Source organism: Balaenoptera ricei, chromosome X, assembly GCF_028023285.1.
Source record: "Balaenoptera ricei isolate mBalRic1 chromosome X, mBalRic1.hap2, whole genome shotgun sequence".
Taxonomy (NCBI): Eukaryota; Metazoa; Chordata; class Mammalia; order Artiodactyla; family Balaenopteridae; genus Balaenoptera; species Balaenoptera ricei.
This window is the reverse complement of record NC_082660.1, coordinates 45,653,851-45,669,725: the sequence shown is the minus strand read 5'-3', so window position 1 is coordinate 45,669,725 and position 15,875 is coordinate 45,653,851. Positions and strand designations below refer to the sequence as shown.

At 41.5% G+C, this 15,875-nt stretch overlaps 1 protein-coding gene across 4 annotated transcripts in view; it reads left to right on the top strand.

Moving 5' to 3' along the window:
- Nucleotides 1–15,875, top strand: part of SHROOM4 (shroom family member 4) — a 199,620-nt gene that overhangs the window by 177,886 nt on the left and 5,859 nt on the right. For 3 of the 4 annotated variants that reach the window (XM_059910095.1, XM_059910097.1, XM_059910098.1), the window contains 2 exons: nucleotides 10,484–11,290; nucleotides 14,855–15,004. In XM_059910095.1, coding sequence (XP_059766078.1) covers nucleotides 10,484–11,290; nucleotides 14,855–15,004 — 957 coding nt within the window. The remainder of the gene's footprint in view (nucleotides 1–10,483; nucleotides 11,291–14,854; nucleotides 15,005–15,875) is intronic. The other variant, XM_059910096.1, reaches the window with a different exon arrangement.

The window sequence follows — 15,875 nt, the reverse complement described above, 5'->3', positions numbered from 1 at the left end:
CTAGGAACAGATAGTAAGACTATAGAGCACACTGGATGCAACCGTGAACTGCGGAAAGCAATCATCTGTCTTCAATAAATGTTGGGAACTGTAGGTATCAAATATGGAGAATAATTAACTTAGAGCCACAGTGCATACAATACTCTGTAGTAAATTTCAGAAAGCAGACCAATGGACCAGCATATTCATTCCAGCTATGGATGGAAGATAAATTTGTGCCTGTTAAACGGAGGATATCATCAGAGACAAGATGGATGGTTTCAAATATTTAAAAGTTGGGGGAAGAAACCTTTGTACAACAAAATGTAATAAAAAGCTAAATAGCAGAATGAGGAAAATGTCTGGGGTCAGCATCACAGATAACAGTTGACTGTCCGAAAAATATAAAGAATGGATACAGATGTAGAAGGTCGGCTTTCAAATTCAGCTTCACAAAAGGGCAAGGAAAATGAACAGCCAATTTACACATGAGGAAATAAAGGCAGTAAAATCACTTCCTGGAAAAGTACAACCTCTCTACCAATTAAAGAAGTGCAAATAAAAACAACATCAAGGTATCACAACCTGCTTATTAAATTATCAACAATTAATGGAAATTATAAATAGAAATTACAAAACCCTATCTTGACAAGACTTAAGGAAACAGTATGTGTTTTGGGGAGCAGTATAAATTGGTTCAGTTTTCCTAAAAGACAGTCTAGAAATATGTGACAAGAGTTGCAAAACTGTACATACTCCTTGATCCAGCATACCCCCAGGGAAATAACCTAAAAAGGAAAACGTAATTTTTTAAAGATATTTAAAGTAGTGCTATTTATAATCATGGAAAATATTTACCAATCTAATATATCATCATGATGGAATAGAATATAGCCATTAACAGTGACAGTTATACAAATATTGGGTCTTACACAGAAATGGGTACTTGTAATAATATTAACAACAAAAAAGGATAAATTCTAAACTCACATGTTGAATCTGATAGTAGCCTTGCACAAAGAAGATTCAGAAAGGCATCTGGTAAAATGTAAATAGTTGGAGTTGAATGCACATGGTGTTCTTTGGGTACATGTCAAGTTGCTGGAATTCATAATAAAAAAGAAAATCTGAAGAAGAGGCAGCCCACATTGGTTTGATTTAGGCCTGCAAAGTTAAAGATCAAGGGCTTTAGAAAAATCCCCATACCAATGACAGACAGTGTTACTTACCAGACATGCTTGATCTCTCTGTTAGCTAGAATTTGTTTTGCTAGAATTCTCCATCAACCGGCACTTCTGCTTATCTAAATCTGTGAGAACTTGACACTTCTGAGGGGGTACATCACCAGACATTTGTGAATCTTCAAATTTGTTACCATTACTACAACATAGAACCTCTCCACCCCAACTAATGAACATTTTATTATCTGACTCAGAACCATTACTTTCTCAAGACCGTTACATTTCTCTTCACTTCCATCATCGGCACTAGTTTGCAAATAGTTTGCATTTCAGTGCCATTATTCACAGAGAAGCACATATTCTCTCTACCATGGTTACTGCACACCTATGTACCTTGTTAACAAATAGAGACCTATCAAGCCACATTGAGATGGGAATGCCAAGTGGTTGACTAGGCTCCCTCCTTTGCTTGGTGACTTGCCCTACAAACCAGTATTGTGAGGCCTTGCAAGTCAAATTCATACCCTTTGCAAAATGACCAGTTATTACACTTCATGGCTCTTTAGGGCTACTCTCAAAGGGTTAAAACCTCAAATGTTAAATACGTGCATGCCAAAGAACTACTCTATGATAATAATTGTCATTCATAATTGAGCACCCAGAATGCCTTTTAAACTGAGATAAAATCATGTTCTTTATAACTTTGGTATTAAGTCTATTCCACTGTATTTTAGGTCTTCGAAATTTAGTACATTAATATCTGGTATATATGAGGACGCAAATATACAAAAATTGCTCTCTTCCTCTGGCACATCCGTTGTTTAATGATGGCGGGGCACTGAATTTCATTAAATAGCATCAGGATTCCCAGAGCTTTATGGACCTCCCATTATTTTATTTTGTAAATCTTCATCGCACTTGTTACATGGAGTGGTATGTATATAGTTAATTAAAATGCATTTAGTTTTGAGAGTTGTTGTTGTTTTTTTTTTTGGCTGCATTGGGTCTTTGTTGCTGTGCATGGGCTTTCTCTAGTTGCAGTGAGCGGGGGCTACTCTTCCTTGCAGTGCACGGGCTTCTCATTCTTCTCATTGCAGTGGCTTCTCTTGTTGCAGAGCACGGGCTCTAGGCACACAGCCTCCAGTAGTTGCAGCACACGGGCTCAGTAGTTGTGGCTCACGGGCTCTAGAGCACAGGCTCAGTAGTTGTGGCGCGTGGGCTTAGTTGCTCTGCGGCATGTGGGATCTTCCCGGACCAGGGCTCGAACCCGTATCCCCTGCACTGGCAGGTGGATTCTTAACCACTGCGCCACCAGGGAAGTCCTTGAGAGTTTTTTTTTAATGGCTTTATACCTCTTAAGATACCCTGATGAGCTGGGAACCTGGTAGATAATGACTGTTTAGAGCAGTGGATCTCAAAGTGTGATCTGGGACCAGCAATACCATCATCATCCTGGGAATTGTTAGAAATAAAAATTCTCCACCCTGCCCCAGACCTACCAAATTAGAAATTCTGGGGGTAGGACTAAGCCAACTGTGTTTTAATAAGCCTTCCAGGTGATTCTGATGCATGTTCAAGTTTCAGAACCACTGCCTATTAGAGAATAGAGCCTCAATAACCTCGGCCAGCCTGATCCTCCATTAAATTGTTCTCATGGATATCAAACCCTCCAGGCCCCTCCACGATGTGTTACGTGCCCCTAAAATGTCTTTTATTAAATCTCTTGAGAAGGTTATGAGAATGCTGAAGAGGCAGCATGTTGTGCTGGCAAAAGCATGGGCATTGGAGTCAGATGGACCTTAGTTGTAACTTCTCCTGGCTGCTTATTCTCTTTATGTTCCCTCAGTTGTTTAACCTCCCTGAGTCTCATTTCTAACGTGGGCAAGAGAATACTCAGGCTGGAAGATTGTCTTCAGGGTGAAACGAGATGGAGTCTGTTAACTATCCAGTGCTGTGCCTGACACATGGTGGACTCTGAGTAAACAAGAGTGGTCATTACCATCCCTTAGCACCACGTCTGTGACACTATGCAGGGTTCAGAGGAGTAATGGGAAGACCTTCTTGGAAACTCCAAGTTGGAGTCATTGGAGAGAGGAAGCTAAGCTTCACCCAGGACAGCCCCAATATAGCAAGGACTTCTCTGATCTCTTCAAAGGACACTTTGCAGCAGGCTCCTGGGGGCTGTAGAAGGCTCAGAGTGAGTCCTGCCACTTGTATTTTGCTGTTGCCAGACTAATTGTTCCTTGCTTGAAGTTCTGTGGCCCCAGAGACGGAGAAGGGTGGCAACAACAAGCTCTCTGGGCCCTTCTCCCCTCCCTGTGTAGCCTCCTTGTATCTCACTTCCTGGATCTTGCAAATATTTCCTTCAGCAATAAGCTGGGAGTGGCTGTTTCTCTTGGAGCAGTCTTATCTTTTGGCTGCCGAGGAAAGGGGAAGGGGAGAGGGGCTGGGACTGTGCACTCTTGCTGCTGAGATCCTGGAATGCCAAGCTATTGTGGTGAGGTTAAAAATAAAAATTCCAAACAAGAAAACTTCAAAAGGCCTAAGGAGGAGGCGGGAGGAGATTTTTCAGTCTCTGAAAATACTGGTTTTCATTTTCAATTACTATGAGCCCCTCCCCCCCCCAAAAAAGATTGTAACAAAAGGGGAAAATCTATTCATCAGAAGAACAGGCAACCTGTGCCAAGAGGAAAAGAGAAGAACAGCCCAGGACTTGGCACACGATTTGCTTTTGTTTTTGAGATGTAGGCTCCTTGCTGGTGTCAACAAAGCCCTTTCTCAGTCTTAGCTTTCATGCTTCCTCCCCTCTCTTCAGCAAGGAGCTAAAGTCTTTGAGAACACCTTGGGGATGAATGTAGTGCAAGTACCTTTTGCCTTAACTCAGGAGTCCTTGCTTCAGTGGGATTTCCCTTGGAGCCAGATAAGGCAAGTTCTAGTCTGGACACTACTACTTCTTACTAGCTGGGAAAATTAATGACCCTCTCTAAGCCTCAGGATCCTCACCTGCAAACTGGCAATAATGGTAATTACTTCAATGAGCTGGTGTGAAGATTAATAGAAATACCTACATGAAAGTGCCTACAACAGTGCGTGACACATAGTAAGTAAGAAGTAAGAAACCATAGTTCTTTTCCCTTAATTTAGCTCCTTATCCTCCACTGTAGGGAAGAATCCTTACTTCATCCCAAAGAAGAGTTGTAGATTTAAATTTCTGTGCATATAGGAGGCTTGAGCCCTTTGAAACCAGGGCCTCTAGAGACCAATATCCTTGGCTTGAGCCTGACACACTTCAATGGAAGCCTCCCATTCACCAGTCTGTTTCAGCTATTAGTGCCTGGAAAGCAAGGGCTACGGGTTTTGCTCCCCTGAGATCTGGTCACCTTGCACAGTGTAATATTGAATGACAGCTTGGATGACTTGTACACACATGGGCCCAGCTGGTCCCATCGAGGGCAGTCCTTCCCCTTTTCTGGAGTCTTGCCTAGTTCTGCTCCCCTGATGTAAATGACTCTGCAAGGTTCAGGCTGCCCTTACACAAGCTGTGTCGGTGGGAGAGCAGTGCTTTTGAAATTAGGATTGATGCAGAGAATAGCAGTTTCCAGGTTGCCTTGCTAGAGCCTAGTGCCTCAGGATAGTGTCACAGTGCCATAAATCAGGGTACTGAATGTCCCTAGAAGGGTGTGCTCTTTTCTTCCAACTGGTTCTGGAGTTGGCTACTTAGAGGTAAATTCTGTAACGCTGACATAAGTGATTAGTACCTAAACAAGACAACATAGAATATCTAGTCTTGTTGATCGTCACACTGCTTTTAAGCCTAAACTTGCCTTTTATTCTCTCTCCCTTTTAGTAGATGAGAAGAGTGAGTGAATGAGCCTAGGATTAAAATCCTTGGTTATCTAGGACCTCCTGGCTCGGCAGCCATGTAGCTGAGCTGGGACCCCAGGTCTCTTGGTTTCTTGGCTATTGAGCAGGGCTGAACATTAACCAGGGGACAGTGCAGTTCAACTCCCTTGATGGGAACAAGGAGCAGGGCTGAAGCATACAGCAGTGAAGGCTGTACACTGCACAGTTTGCACAACCATATGCAGTGGCCCTGAGTAAGGACTTCAGTCTAATAATAATAAGCATAGTTCTGTCATTTATTAATCACTTTTCCATGTACCCAGCATCATTGCTAGGTCCTTTTTATTTTATATGGTTAATCCTCACAGAAGCTTTGTTAAGATAGACATTTTACTGAAACTGAGGTAAATTAAATAATTTCCTCAAGGTCATGCAGCTTTTGGCTCTGGAGGCAGATTTTTAAATTTTACTGAAATTCAGACCCAAGTCTTTCTAACACTGTGTTCTTTGCGCTCTGCTCTGTTGCCTTCCCTGTGCCCTGGCAAGGAAAGAGTGGTAAATTTGATGACTCTCATGGAGCAGGGTTTTTCTCACCACCGCTGCAGGACATTGGCCCAACTTGAGGCTTTGGAGACGTTGCTTTCACCACCTGCATCTCATAAGATCTAGATTAGAGATGAAGGTGGGGAAGAACAGGAGAGGCAAGGACCGAAGGTAGGAATGTGTGTGCTGAGGGGTGGGACACATACTGTGCAGATTGGAAACCAACCTAACTGGAACAAATAACTCTATCCCCAAACCTCTCCCTCCAAACCACAACACTCCCATCTTTTTCACCCTGGACCTTTGTTTCCATAGTATGATCCCTGAATCACTGGTATTAGAATCCCTTGGGGAAACTGTTTAAAATGTAGATTCCTGGGCTCCACCACAGAGGTACTAAATCTCAATTTCTATTGATAGAAGTGGAGCCGAGGAGTTTGCATTTTAAACAACATCTTCAGGTAATTCCAATTAAGAGCCACTTCGATTAGGAACAACTGCCTCAGACCAATGGTTTCCAACTTTTTGGATCCCGCACCCTTCTCAGAAAGAATTTTTTTGAGCATTCACCTTTAATATGTGTTGGTAGTTTATTAATAAATTACTTATATCTACTAATGTTCTAATATTTATGTTTTTAAATGCCAAAAACAGTGAGTTTTGCATTAGTATTCTTCGATGAGAATGGTCTCTGGTTTTCCTTTATGTATGTTCTAGTTGCTGGGTTTGGGTATTGATGTTATGCAGGATTCTTTTCTTCTCCCCCTATTCTCTAGATTCCAGAATCTAGAAAGCGTAAATAGCATTGAGGTTGTCTGTTCCTTGAAGGTTGGTAGAATTAACACAAGACCATGGGAGTGTGCTGTTTTTTTGGTCAAATTTATCAAATTTTTTCCTATGATAACTGGTGGTTTACATATTCTCGTTCTTCTGCAATTAGTTTTGGTAATTATTTTTTCCTAGAAAACTAAGTTTTCAAATCTGTTTTCATAGAGTAGAGCAAAGTGTTCTCTTACTCTTTTCATTTACTTTGCAACTGTGGTTATTTCTCCATTTCTAATTTTGTGCATTTAGGGTTTTTAATTAGATTAGCAAGTGGTTTATCTGTTTTATGGTTTTATATTTTCTTTTGAAGAAAGCTTTTGGCTTTAATTATTAGTTCTATCATTTGTTTTCTAGTGTATTAACTTCTGCCATCAGTTTTATTTCTGCTTTGCTTAGGTCTGTTTTTGTGGCTCTTAACTTCTTTTGTTGAAAGCATAATTCATTTATTTTAATTTGTTTTTATGTATTAATATAAGTATTTAAGACTATCAATTTTCCTTTAACCATTGCTTTAATCAACCACATCCTCTTGCTTCTGATATTTTCATTGTTGTTATTTTCTAGGTAGTCTACAATTTTAGATTAGATCTCCTCTTTGACTTAGAGTGGGGGATATTTTCTCCCTTTTATTTTCTGTGTGCTAGAAGTATTTGTTTTTCATTTTGCTATTAATTTCTAGTGTTATTGTATTGTGACTAGATACAGTATTGTCATCAGCTGAAAAGGTCTTATATTTTGTTTCTGCTTTTTCTACCTTTGCATTTTCTATATATTTGCTTTATGAATTTTGATGCTATGTTATTTGGTACATAAAGATTCAGGGTAATTAGATCTTAATTGTGTTTTCTAATCATTAATATTATAGTGCCCTTCTTTGTCTTGTTTATTGCTTTTTGCCTTTAATTCAACTTTTTTTATGATATGAGTATCATGGTCCTTGGGTTTTTTTTGGGAATTAGCTCAGTTATTAAATATTTATTGAATGCGTACTATGTGCCAGGCAGTAGGTACCAGATGAATGAGACACGCAAGATCTCTGCCCTTGTGGGGATGTATGCTCTGAGAAAGGCAAAATAGAAAAATGATAATTAAGGATAAGTTGTCTCTACTTTAGATAAGGTGGTCAGGAAAGGCCTCTCTGCCTGATAGCATTTATCATCCTATCACTTCCCACTCACCACCTTGTTTGTTTGTTTCCTGAGGGGGGAAATGCCAGGTGGAACAGTTTGTACACAAGGGATTATTATAATCTTAAGGAGCTATAGGTGGGCTAAGGTCCAAATGAGAAGAGAATGGGGATGTGTGGCTATGAATTTCTGATCCACATGAGGGATGAGCTAGCCAGGATGGGGACTGCAGATGAGGGGAATGAAGGAGATTTTGCTTTCCATTCTATCTGACCTGGGCCACCATTATGTGTATTATTATTTTTTTGAGGAAATATTCTCAGTCTTCAACGTGACTACTGAATGGATATTCTGGCTGATGATTTAATTGAACTGCTGGAATTTCCTGTCACTAGGCAGTACTTAGCATGATGCTGATTGCTCACAGACTACAGCAGGAAACCAGATCTTCTGGCTTACAGGGCTTAACTCTTTAAACTCAGAGATTAAAGAGATGTCCTTTGCTTTGGTCCCTCTTTATTATACAGAAGTTTAACTTTTTATACATATTTAAATAAACCTGGACTTGTTTTCCTTGCATATACTTTTCTATTACTTATGAGATGAGAGTCTTATTTCACCTCACAAGTCATAGTTTTTAAGTTTTCTGATAGTTTTTTCTTATAAGTATATAATATATATATACATATATACACATATAACACATATTAAAATTTTATACACACACACACACACACACACACACACACACCCTTAACTCTTGAATCTGAAATTTATTTTGGTATATAATATATGGTGCAGCTCCAAATAACACGGCTCTGCAATTGTCTCAAAAATATCTATTAAATAATCTTTATCTTCTTGTTATGGAAGGTGAATTATATATGACATTTTTATAAGTAGTTTGATATGTTTCTGGACTTTCAACTATGTTCTATTGGTCAGTAAAACAGTTTTAATTATAATTGCTTTATATTATGCGTTATGCCTTACTTACCCCCCATTTCTTCTGTAGCAAAATATGTTTTTTATTATACAGTAGTCCCCATGTATCTGTGGGAGATATATTCCAAGACCCCCAGTGGATGCCTGAAACCACAGATAGTACTGAACCCTATATATACTATGTTTTTTTTTAAATACATACATACCGATGATAAAGTTTAATTTGTGAATTAGGTAGAGTAAGAGATTAACAGTAATAACTAATAATATAATAGAACATTATAACAATATACTATAATAAAAGTTATATGAATTCTGTCTCTCTCCTTGATCAACTTCCTCAACTCTGCCAGAAACGTGGCAGTGGCTTCTTCATTGACAGATGCAGCCTTTCCAGTAACTTTCCTGTTGTTCAGTCCGAACCTATTCCTAAATCTTTGTAACCATCCCTTACTTGGAGTAAATGGCTGAAGTCACTTGTTTCAGGGGATCCCTTGCTGAAGTCTTCGTATAGGCTCCATGTTTTCTGGCGCAACACGTTGCTGGCAGTCGGAACATGCTTTCTGTTCATGTCTTCCATCCACAAATTTAATGCCTTTCCATCTTACCTAAGCCCATATCATGCACTCTGGCTGTAACTTTTGCAGTTTGAGGTATGACAGCAGGCACGAATTTCTTTTTCCTTCTTCATGATTTGATGGATAGAAGATTCGTTCTTACCGTAGATCTTAGCAACCTCAGCATATGATTTTTTCCCTTTCCTTATTAAGTCAAGAACGTTCACCTTTTCACTTAAAGGAAGCACTTTACGGCTTCTCTTTGGCAGATCTAAATTGCCAGCATCTCTACTCTTAGGCCTTGGGGCCATTATTAAGTAAACTAAGGGTTACTTGAACACAAGCACTGTGACACTGTGACAGTCCATCTGATAACCTAGACAGCTACTAAGTGACTAATGGGTGGGATCCGCTGGACAAAGGGATGATTTAAGTCCTGGGCAGGATGGAGCAGGATGGCGGGAGATTTCATCACACTACTCAGAATAGTGTGCACTTTAAAACTTACGAATTGTTTATTTCGGGAATTTTTCATTTACTATTTTTTGGACTGTGGTTGACTACAGGTAGCTGAAACCTTGGAAAGTGAAACAGCGGACAAATGGGGACTACCATATCCTGCTTTATTTTGCAAGTTAACACAAAAATTCTATAAAAAGTTAAAGAGTCCTGGTGAGAATTCTGATTGGAATTGCGTTAGAAGGGTATATTTTAAATCCAAAACAGCAGATATTTGTGAATGGCCTGCTCGATGTTTTTTGGTACAAGTATAAGAACATGGACAGAAAGTATACATGCCAAATTCATGATATAGCTTGCATGTAGAGAGGCAGCAGGGGAATAGAAGTGGGGAGTGAAACAAAGGATATTATTATTTTAGAAATTCATGAAGCATAGATGGTAAAGTATTAAAATGTGCTAATTGTGGGCAGTAGGTGGGAACGTGAATATTTATTATAACAATCTCTGTATGTCTTTAAACATTTGAAATGTTTCATAATTAAAAACAAAACAAAAACAACAGATGTAGCAAGATAACCACACTTGCAAGCCCCAGAACACAGCACATTCAATCTGAGTGGGGTGGTGTGTATATCCAGACTTTGGAGCTAGACTCTCCATGTTCAAATCCTAGCTCTGCCACTTACCAGCTTTATGACCCTGAGCAATGACTTAACCTGCCCATGCCTCAGTTTCCCCAGCTATAAAATCAGGACAATAATAATAGCTACTTCCTAGGGTTATTGTGAGCATTAAATAAGTTAAGACATGGAAAGCACTTAAAACAGTGTCTGGCACTTAGTGTGCACTCAGTAAGTGTTAGCTATCAATATTATATATCATATATTATTATTACTACACTTACTACCGATATTATATTGTTTTGTGGCCATTTTAAATTTTATGTAAATGATGTTATCCAAAATTATGGGACCATCTGCAACGTGCTTGCTTTATACAACCTTTATCTGCTGTTTTGCAGGGAAATGGCTCATTCCAAGGCTAGCTTTTCATGGGCAACCCCCTTCCATCCTTGCTTTGAGAACCCAGCACTGGACTTGTCAAGCTACCGAGCAATCTCTTCTCTTGACCTCCTTGGAGACTTCAAGCACTCCTCAAAAAAACCAGAGGAAACCTCCGTTTATGAAGAGGAGAGCTCCCTAGCCTCCATGCCCCGCCCACTGCGCAGCCGGGCCTTCTCAGAGAGCCACATCAGCTTGGATCCTCAGAGCTCCCGGGCCTGGGGGCAGCATAGGAAGGAGCTCTTTACCAAAGTTGATGAGATCCAGCCAGATCCTCTGGGTGCCAGGAAGAAGGCCTTTCCTCCTCCTCGCCCTCCTCCTCCCAACTGGGAGAAGTACAGGCTCTTTCGTGCAGCCCAGCAGCAGCAGCAACAGCAGCAGAAGCAGCAAAAGCAGCAGCAGGAGGAGGAGGAAGAGGAGGAGGAAGAGGAAGAAGAGGAAGAGGGGGTGGAGGAGGAGGAGGAGGGGGAGGAGGAAGAGTTGCCACCCCAGTATTTCAGTTCAGAAACCACTGGTTCCAGTGCCCTCAATCCTGAGGAGGTCCTGGAGCAGCCCCAACCGCTGGGCTTTGGCCACCTGGAGGCTTCAAGGCAGAGCTCACAAAGCCTTCCAGCAGAGCAAGAGTCTTTTGCTCTCCATTCCAGCGATTTCCTGCCTCCAGTAAGGGGCCATTTGGGATCTCAAGCTGAGAAGGCTCTGCCCCCTTGCTATTATGGCATTGGTGGGCTTTGGAGAACATCAGAGCAGGAGACCACTGATTCCCCCAAGTAAGTGCTTATGAAAGATGTTAGGTCCCTGAAGAGGCGGCAGCATGAGTTTGAATTCCACCTTCACCATTTGCCAGCTGCGTGACCTTGGGCTGGTCAATTAAACTATTTCCAGCCTCAGTTTTCTCACCTGGAAAATGGGCATGATGATACATGGTTGTTGTGAATATGAGGATAACCCACGTAAAAGACATAGCCCCATATTTAGCACATAGTAGGTACTCAGTAAATGTCATTGATGTTCTTATCCCTAAATATCACTATCAAGGTACTATATTTATGTTTTTCTAGTTTGTCTTTAAGGTATGCATCAGTTTCTGGCCCCTGAGCAATAAGGCATTAAACCCTTATTGCCTTGTGGCCTTTTCCAGAAGCCTGGCTCAGGTCCTTTTCTGCCTTTTCTGCTGCTTGCTCTCTAGAACAAGAGGCCAGCTCACAACCTGACCTGCCTCTGCTCTGGGATCTGTCTGAGCTTCTAAACTCTTCCCCCACCCCCAGCATCAAAGGTGTTCCTGGGGTTGGATGCTTTATGCCCTGACCATTCCTTACAACAGCCAAAGGCATTCTTTTCATCTTCCAGTTTCTCCATCACCCCCACCCTTGTTTCCTCTGCCTCTTTGCATTTGCTTCAGTGGGCAAATGGTAGTACCAAAAGTGGTAGTTGACAGGGTCAGCTGTCTGGGCAGAGAGGCCGAAGAAGGAGTGTACTCTGGCCACAGAACTGTTCCCTTCACTGTGCCAATGCTCATTGGTGTGCCCCACAATGTGTGGTTGTCCTCTTTGCTCCAAAACAAAAGAGCTTTGGCTTTCGGCTCTGCCAATCCTCCTGTAGAGAGCTCCACCCACTCTCTGCTGGGGATGGGGATGAGGGGCAGGTGTCTATCCTTCCAGTGCTTTCTTTAAATACCTTTACAGAAGGAACTTGTCTGAGACTTGTTGCTCTTAGAAGTACCTTGTTATTGTGTCTTTTACTGACGGACAAATCCATTACTTGGCTATCTGGAGCTAGTTGACAAGTTTTCCAGCCTAAGATGCCACAGGCACAGCAATTATAGGGCCTGGCTCCCAGACACTATGAGAATTTCTTGTCAGATCCCTAGTGGCTGCTTCTCAAGCTGCCCATCTAGCTGGGGAGTATTCTTATTGTAATTAGAAAACATTTGTGGAAAGTGACTGTGGATTGTTACCTATCACAGCAGAGAGAAGGGAAGGCAACCTAGCACATAGTAGGCACTTACTATTTCTGAAGAAAGAATGAATAAATGAATGAATGATCACGTATTGAGCATTTGATGTGTGTCAGACACTGCTAGTCATTTTATATCTATTATTTCATGGAATTCTCCCAACGGCCCTATGGGCCATTATTATCCCCATTTGACAGATGCAGAAACTAAAGCTGAGTAAAATAAGGGACTACCTGACTCAGAATTACACAGAAAAGACTCAAAGCCACATCTTACTCCAAAATCCATGCTTCTTTTGCCATCCTAGGCAGCCTCTCTCAGGGAGATCTGGTTCCTGCAGTAGCCAGGCCTTTACTTAGACCTCCTGCCCCCTAGAAGGCAATGTGTACCAGAGGTAGTAGTTACAGGCCCCAGGCTTACCCCTTTCAGCCTCCTAGTCCTTCCTTCTTTATGTACCTCCATTCATCTTGGCACCTTGTCCAGAGAGAAGGAAATTGCTATTACTAGAGATCTTGTAACTTGTTCCACAGATTTTTTTTTTTTTCTTATTGACTATGGGATGCAAGGGGAAACATTTGTTTGCACACAAGCCTGGCTTGTGGCTGCAAAAAATCAATTATAGATGCTTCTTTGAGTGATGGAGATTTAAGGAAAAACATCATTCCCGACATAGCTAATATTTTTTGCCTCTTTACTATGTGCCAAGTATTGTTCTAAGCACATTTGTGTATTGACTGATTTAATCTTTACAACAAGCCTATGAAATAGATACCATTAGTTTCCTACAGTTTTTAGATGAGAAAAGTGAGGCACAGGGATATAAATTAAGTTGCAGAAGATCACAGGTAGCCAGAACCCAGATAGTCTGGCTCACTGTGCCAACTACATCACCCCAGGATCTCTGGGCTCCTCAAGAAGATCCTATTCCAGACCCTCAGAGAGCACAGGGTTCTACCCAGCAGGAAGTGCCTTTAAGGTTTTGTAAGGGAAAGTAGTGTTAAGGGCAAGTAGATGTGTAATATTTTGAATCTAAAATGCAAAAAAAAAAAAAAAAAGACATCCTAATTTCAGCCACGTTAAACTAGAGTCTCTCTGTAACCCACGTACTCTTTAGTTACAAAATGTCAGGATGCATGTAGAAGCAGGTGAGTGAAATTATTGAGCATTGGTTAAATCTGATAACTCTGATTCAGTTACAGGTATAGTTTGCTTTATGGACTCTGCATTTTCTCTCAGTGCTCTGGAGAAGGAATCTTATTTTTGCAACAAAGTTCATTATCAAGGTCAAATTATGTTCTCATGGATCTCCTATAACCTCTGCCCTATTAATGGAGACTATGAGGAAAGGAGCCCTAGAACACAGTGCCTGATATGATACACTATAATATAGTACAGGGCCATGTCTGCTAGGGAACTGAGTCTCTAATTAGCACATCCTTTTTCAAAATTTTTCTCCAGTTTTATTGAGATATAATTGACAGATAGCCACATCCTTTTTTAAAAAAAAATTCTGTGCTTTCTTTCAGTACTTTCTTTCAACTCGCACACATGCCCCCAAATATTTTTCTTATAGGTAGGAATTCCCTAAATTCATACATTTATACTTCCTCCAGAATGTTCTCTCTTCTCTGCTAACATAGATACAGTCCAGCCAGAAAATTCCTTACACGCAGGGTTTTATGTGATGTCAAGTTGACCCTTTGGCAGTATAGTATAGTGGCGAAAAGCACAGATTCTGGAGTTAGGTCACCTAGGTCTAAATCACAGGTCTGCCATTTACTGTCGTGATCCCGGGAAAGTCACTTTACCTCTCAGTGCCTCATGTTCCTTATCCATAAAATGGTTGTCATGAGCGTTACATTTTATGTCTATATTTACACACACACACACACACACACACACACACACACACACACACACATCTTAGGACAGCTCCTGGGCATAGTAAGCACTATGTGAATGTTAGCTAGTAGTGCTCTTTTATCAGTGCTATCAGCTTAAAAACCTCCATGTAAAATGAATACCTAGGATGAGCGATATTGGCATGCCCAAATTTCTTTTGTGTGATGAATTAGGAGACAGCATAGCATGAATCAGTAAATAGCTGTGGAGCCTTTTACCCATTATTTTTGACCTTTATCTTAGAGCTGCAAATAGCTGCAAAAATGACTAATGAGTTTCTCCTATTTTTCCTTTCAAACAGCTAGAGGTTAGTGAAGGGGCAGTGACACAGACAGGTGGAGGGTAGGGATGGCTGGGAGGCAACAAGAACATAGTGGGGGTGGGTCTCCCCCTTACATAAACCATAGGCGGAATTACTTGCCCCTCCATCACTGAACCCTAACATTGAAGCATTTCATTTCTTTCCTCACATTAGACCAGAAGCTTTGATGGCAGAAGAGTCCAAACCTAAGCCAGCATGGAGCCAGAGCTACTTCTTTCCTGAGGAGCAGTTCTCTTTCATGGGCTGGGGCTCCGAGAAGCAGCACCTCAACCCCGCAGGCTTCAGTGAACCCAAGACAACAGGGTCTGCTGTTACACTGGTCAAGCCCCTGGGCACCACTGGTTCCATTTCCCCCCATTTCATTCTGCAACCATGGAGGAGGCTGGGACCATTGGGGATATGCCAGAAGTTGAGAGATGTTATCCCTTCTCAGGCCAAAGGCCTGCCCCACCTCAGGCAATCTCAGAAGAGTTCATGAGAGATGTGGTGGGCCGTGACAGGTCTCTCTGGCAGGGGTGCTAAACTCAGCCTCCAACACGGTGACCACTGCTGAGGTCATGGGTGACCTCTTTGCTGTGGGAGAGATGCAGTGGAGGGGTTATTTCAAGCAGGAGTGGCACCACCAGGAAAGGCGAAATGATGAGCGTGTCCAGGAAAGCCATGGGGTGCCTTTGTAAGCAAGCAGACTAGATAGAGCCAGGTCGGGCTGGCATCCAGGATGGGTAGGATGGAACCCAACAGTCTTAGAGGACAAATAGCTAAGGTCTCAGACATGTCCCTACCACCTAACCCCTCCCGCGGGATCCATATACTGGAACCCTGAACCAAGGGGAATCACTGATGATCAGAAGCCTGGAACTTTAGGGGCCTGCTAGTTTTTTTGGATTTTATTGGGGTGTTAATGACCAAACCCATTGATCTCTAAAGAAGTCCCCCCAACTGTGGAAGTCAGGGATGTAGAAATAGCCTTCTAAGTTCTTAAAGTTGGCCTTGACTTGGTTTCTAGAGAGCCTTCACATGGCCTGTTTATGTTTGAACAGTGCCTCCCCGTCCATTATTTCCTTATTTTATAACTCCTTGGTGAAGCAGGGTCCCATTTTATAAATGGGGAAATTAAGAAGCAGAAAGGTCAGCAGGCTGTCAACAGAGGTGCTCAGATGGTCATTTTTTGTTT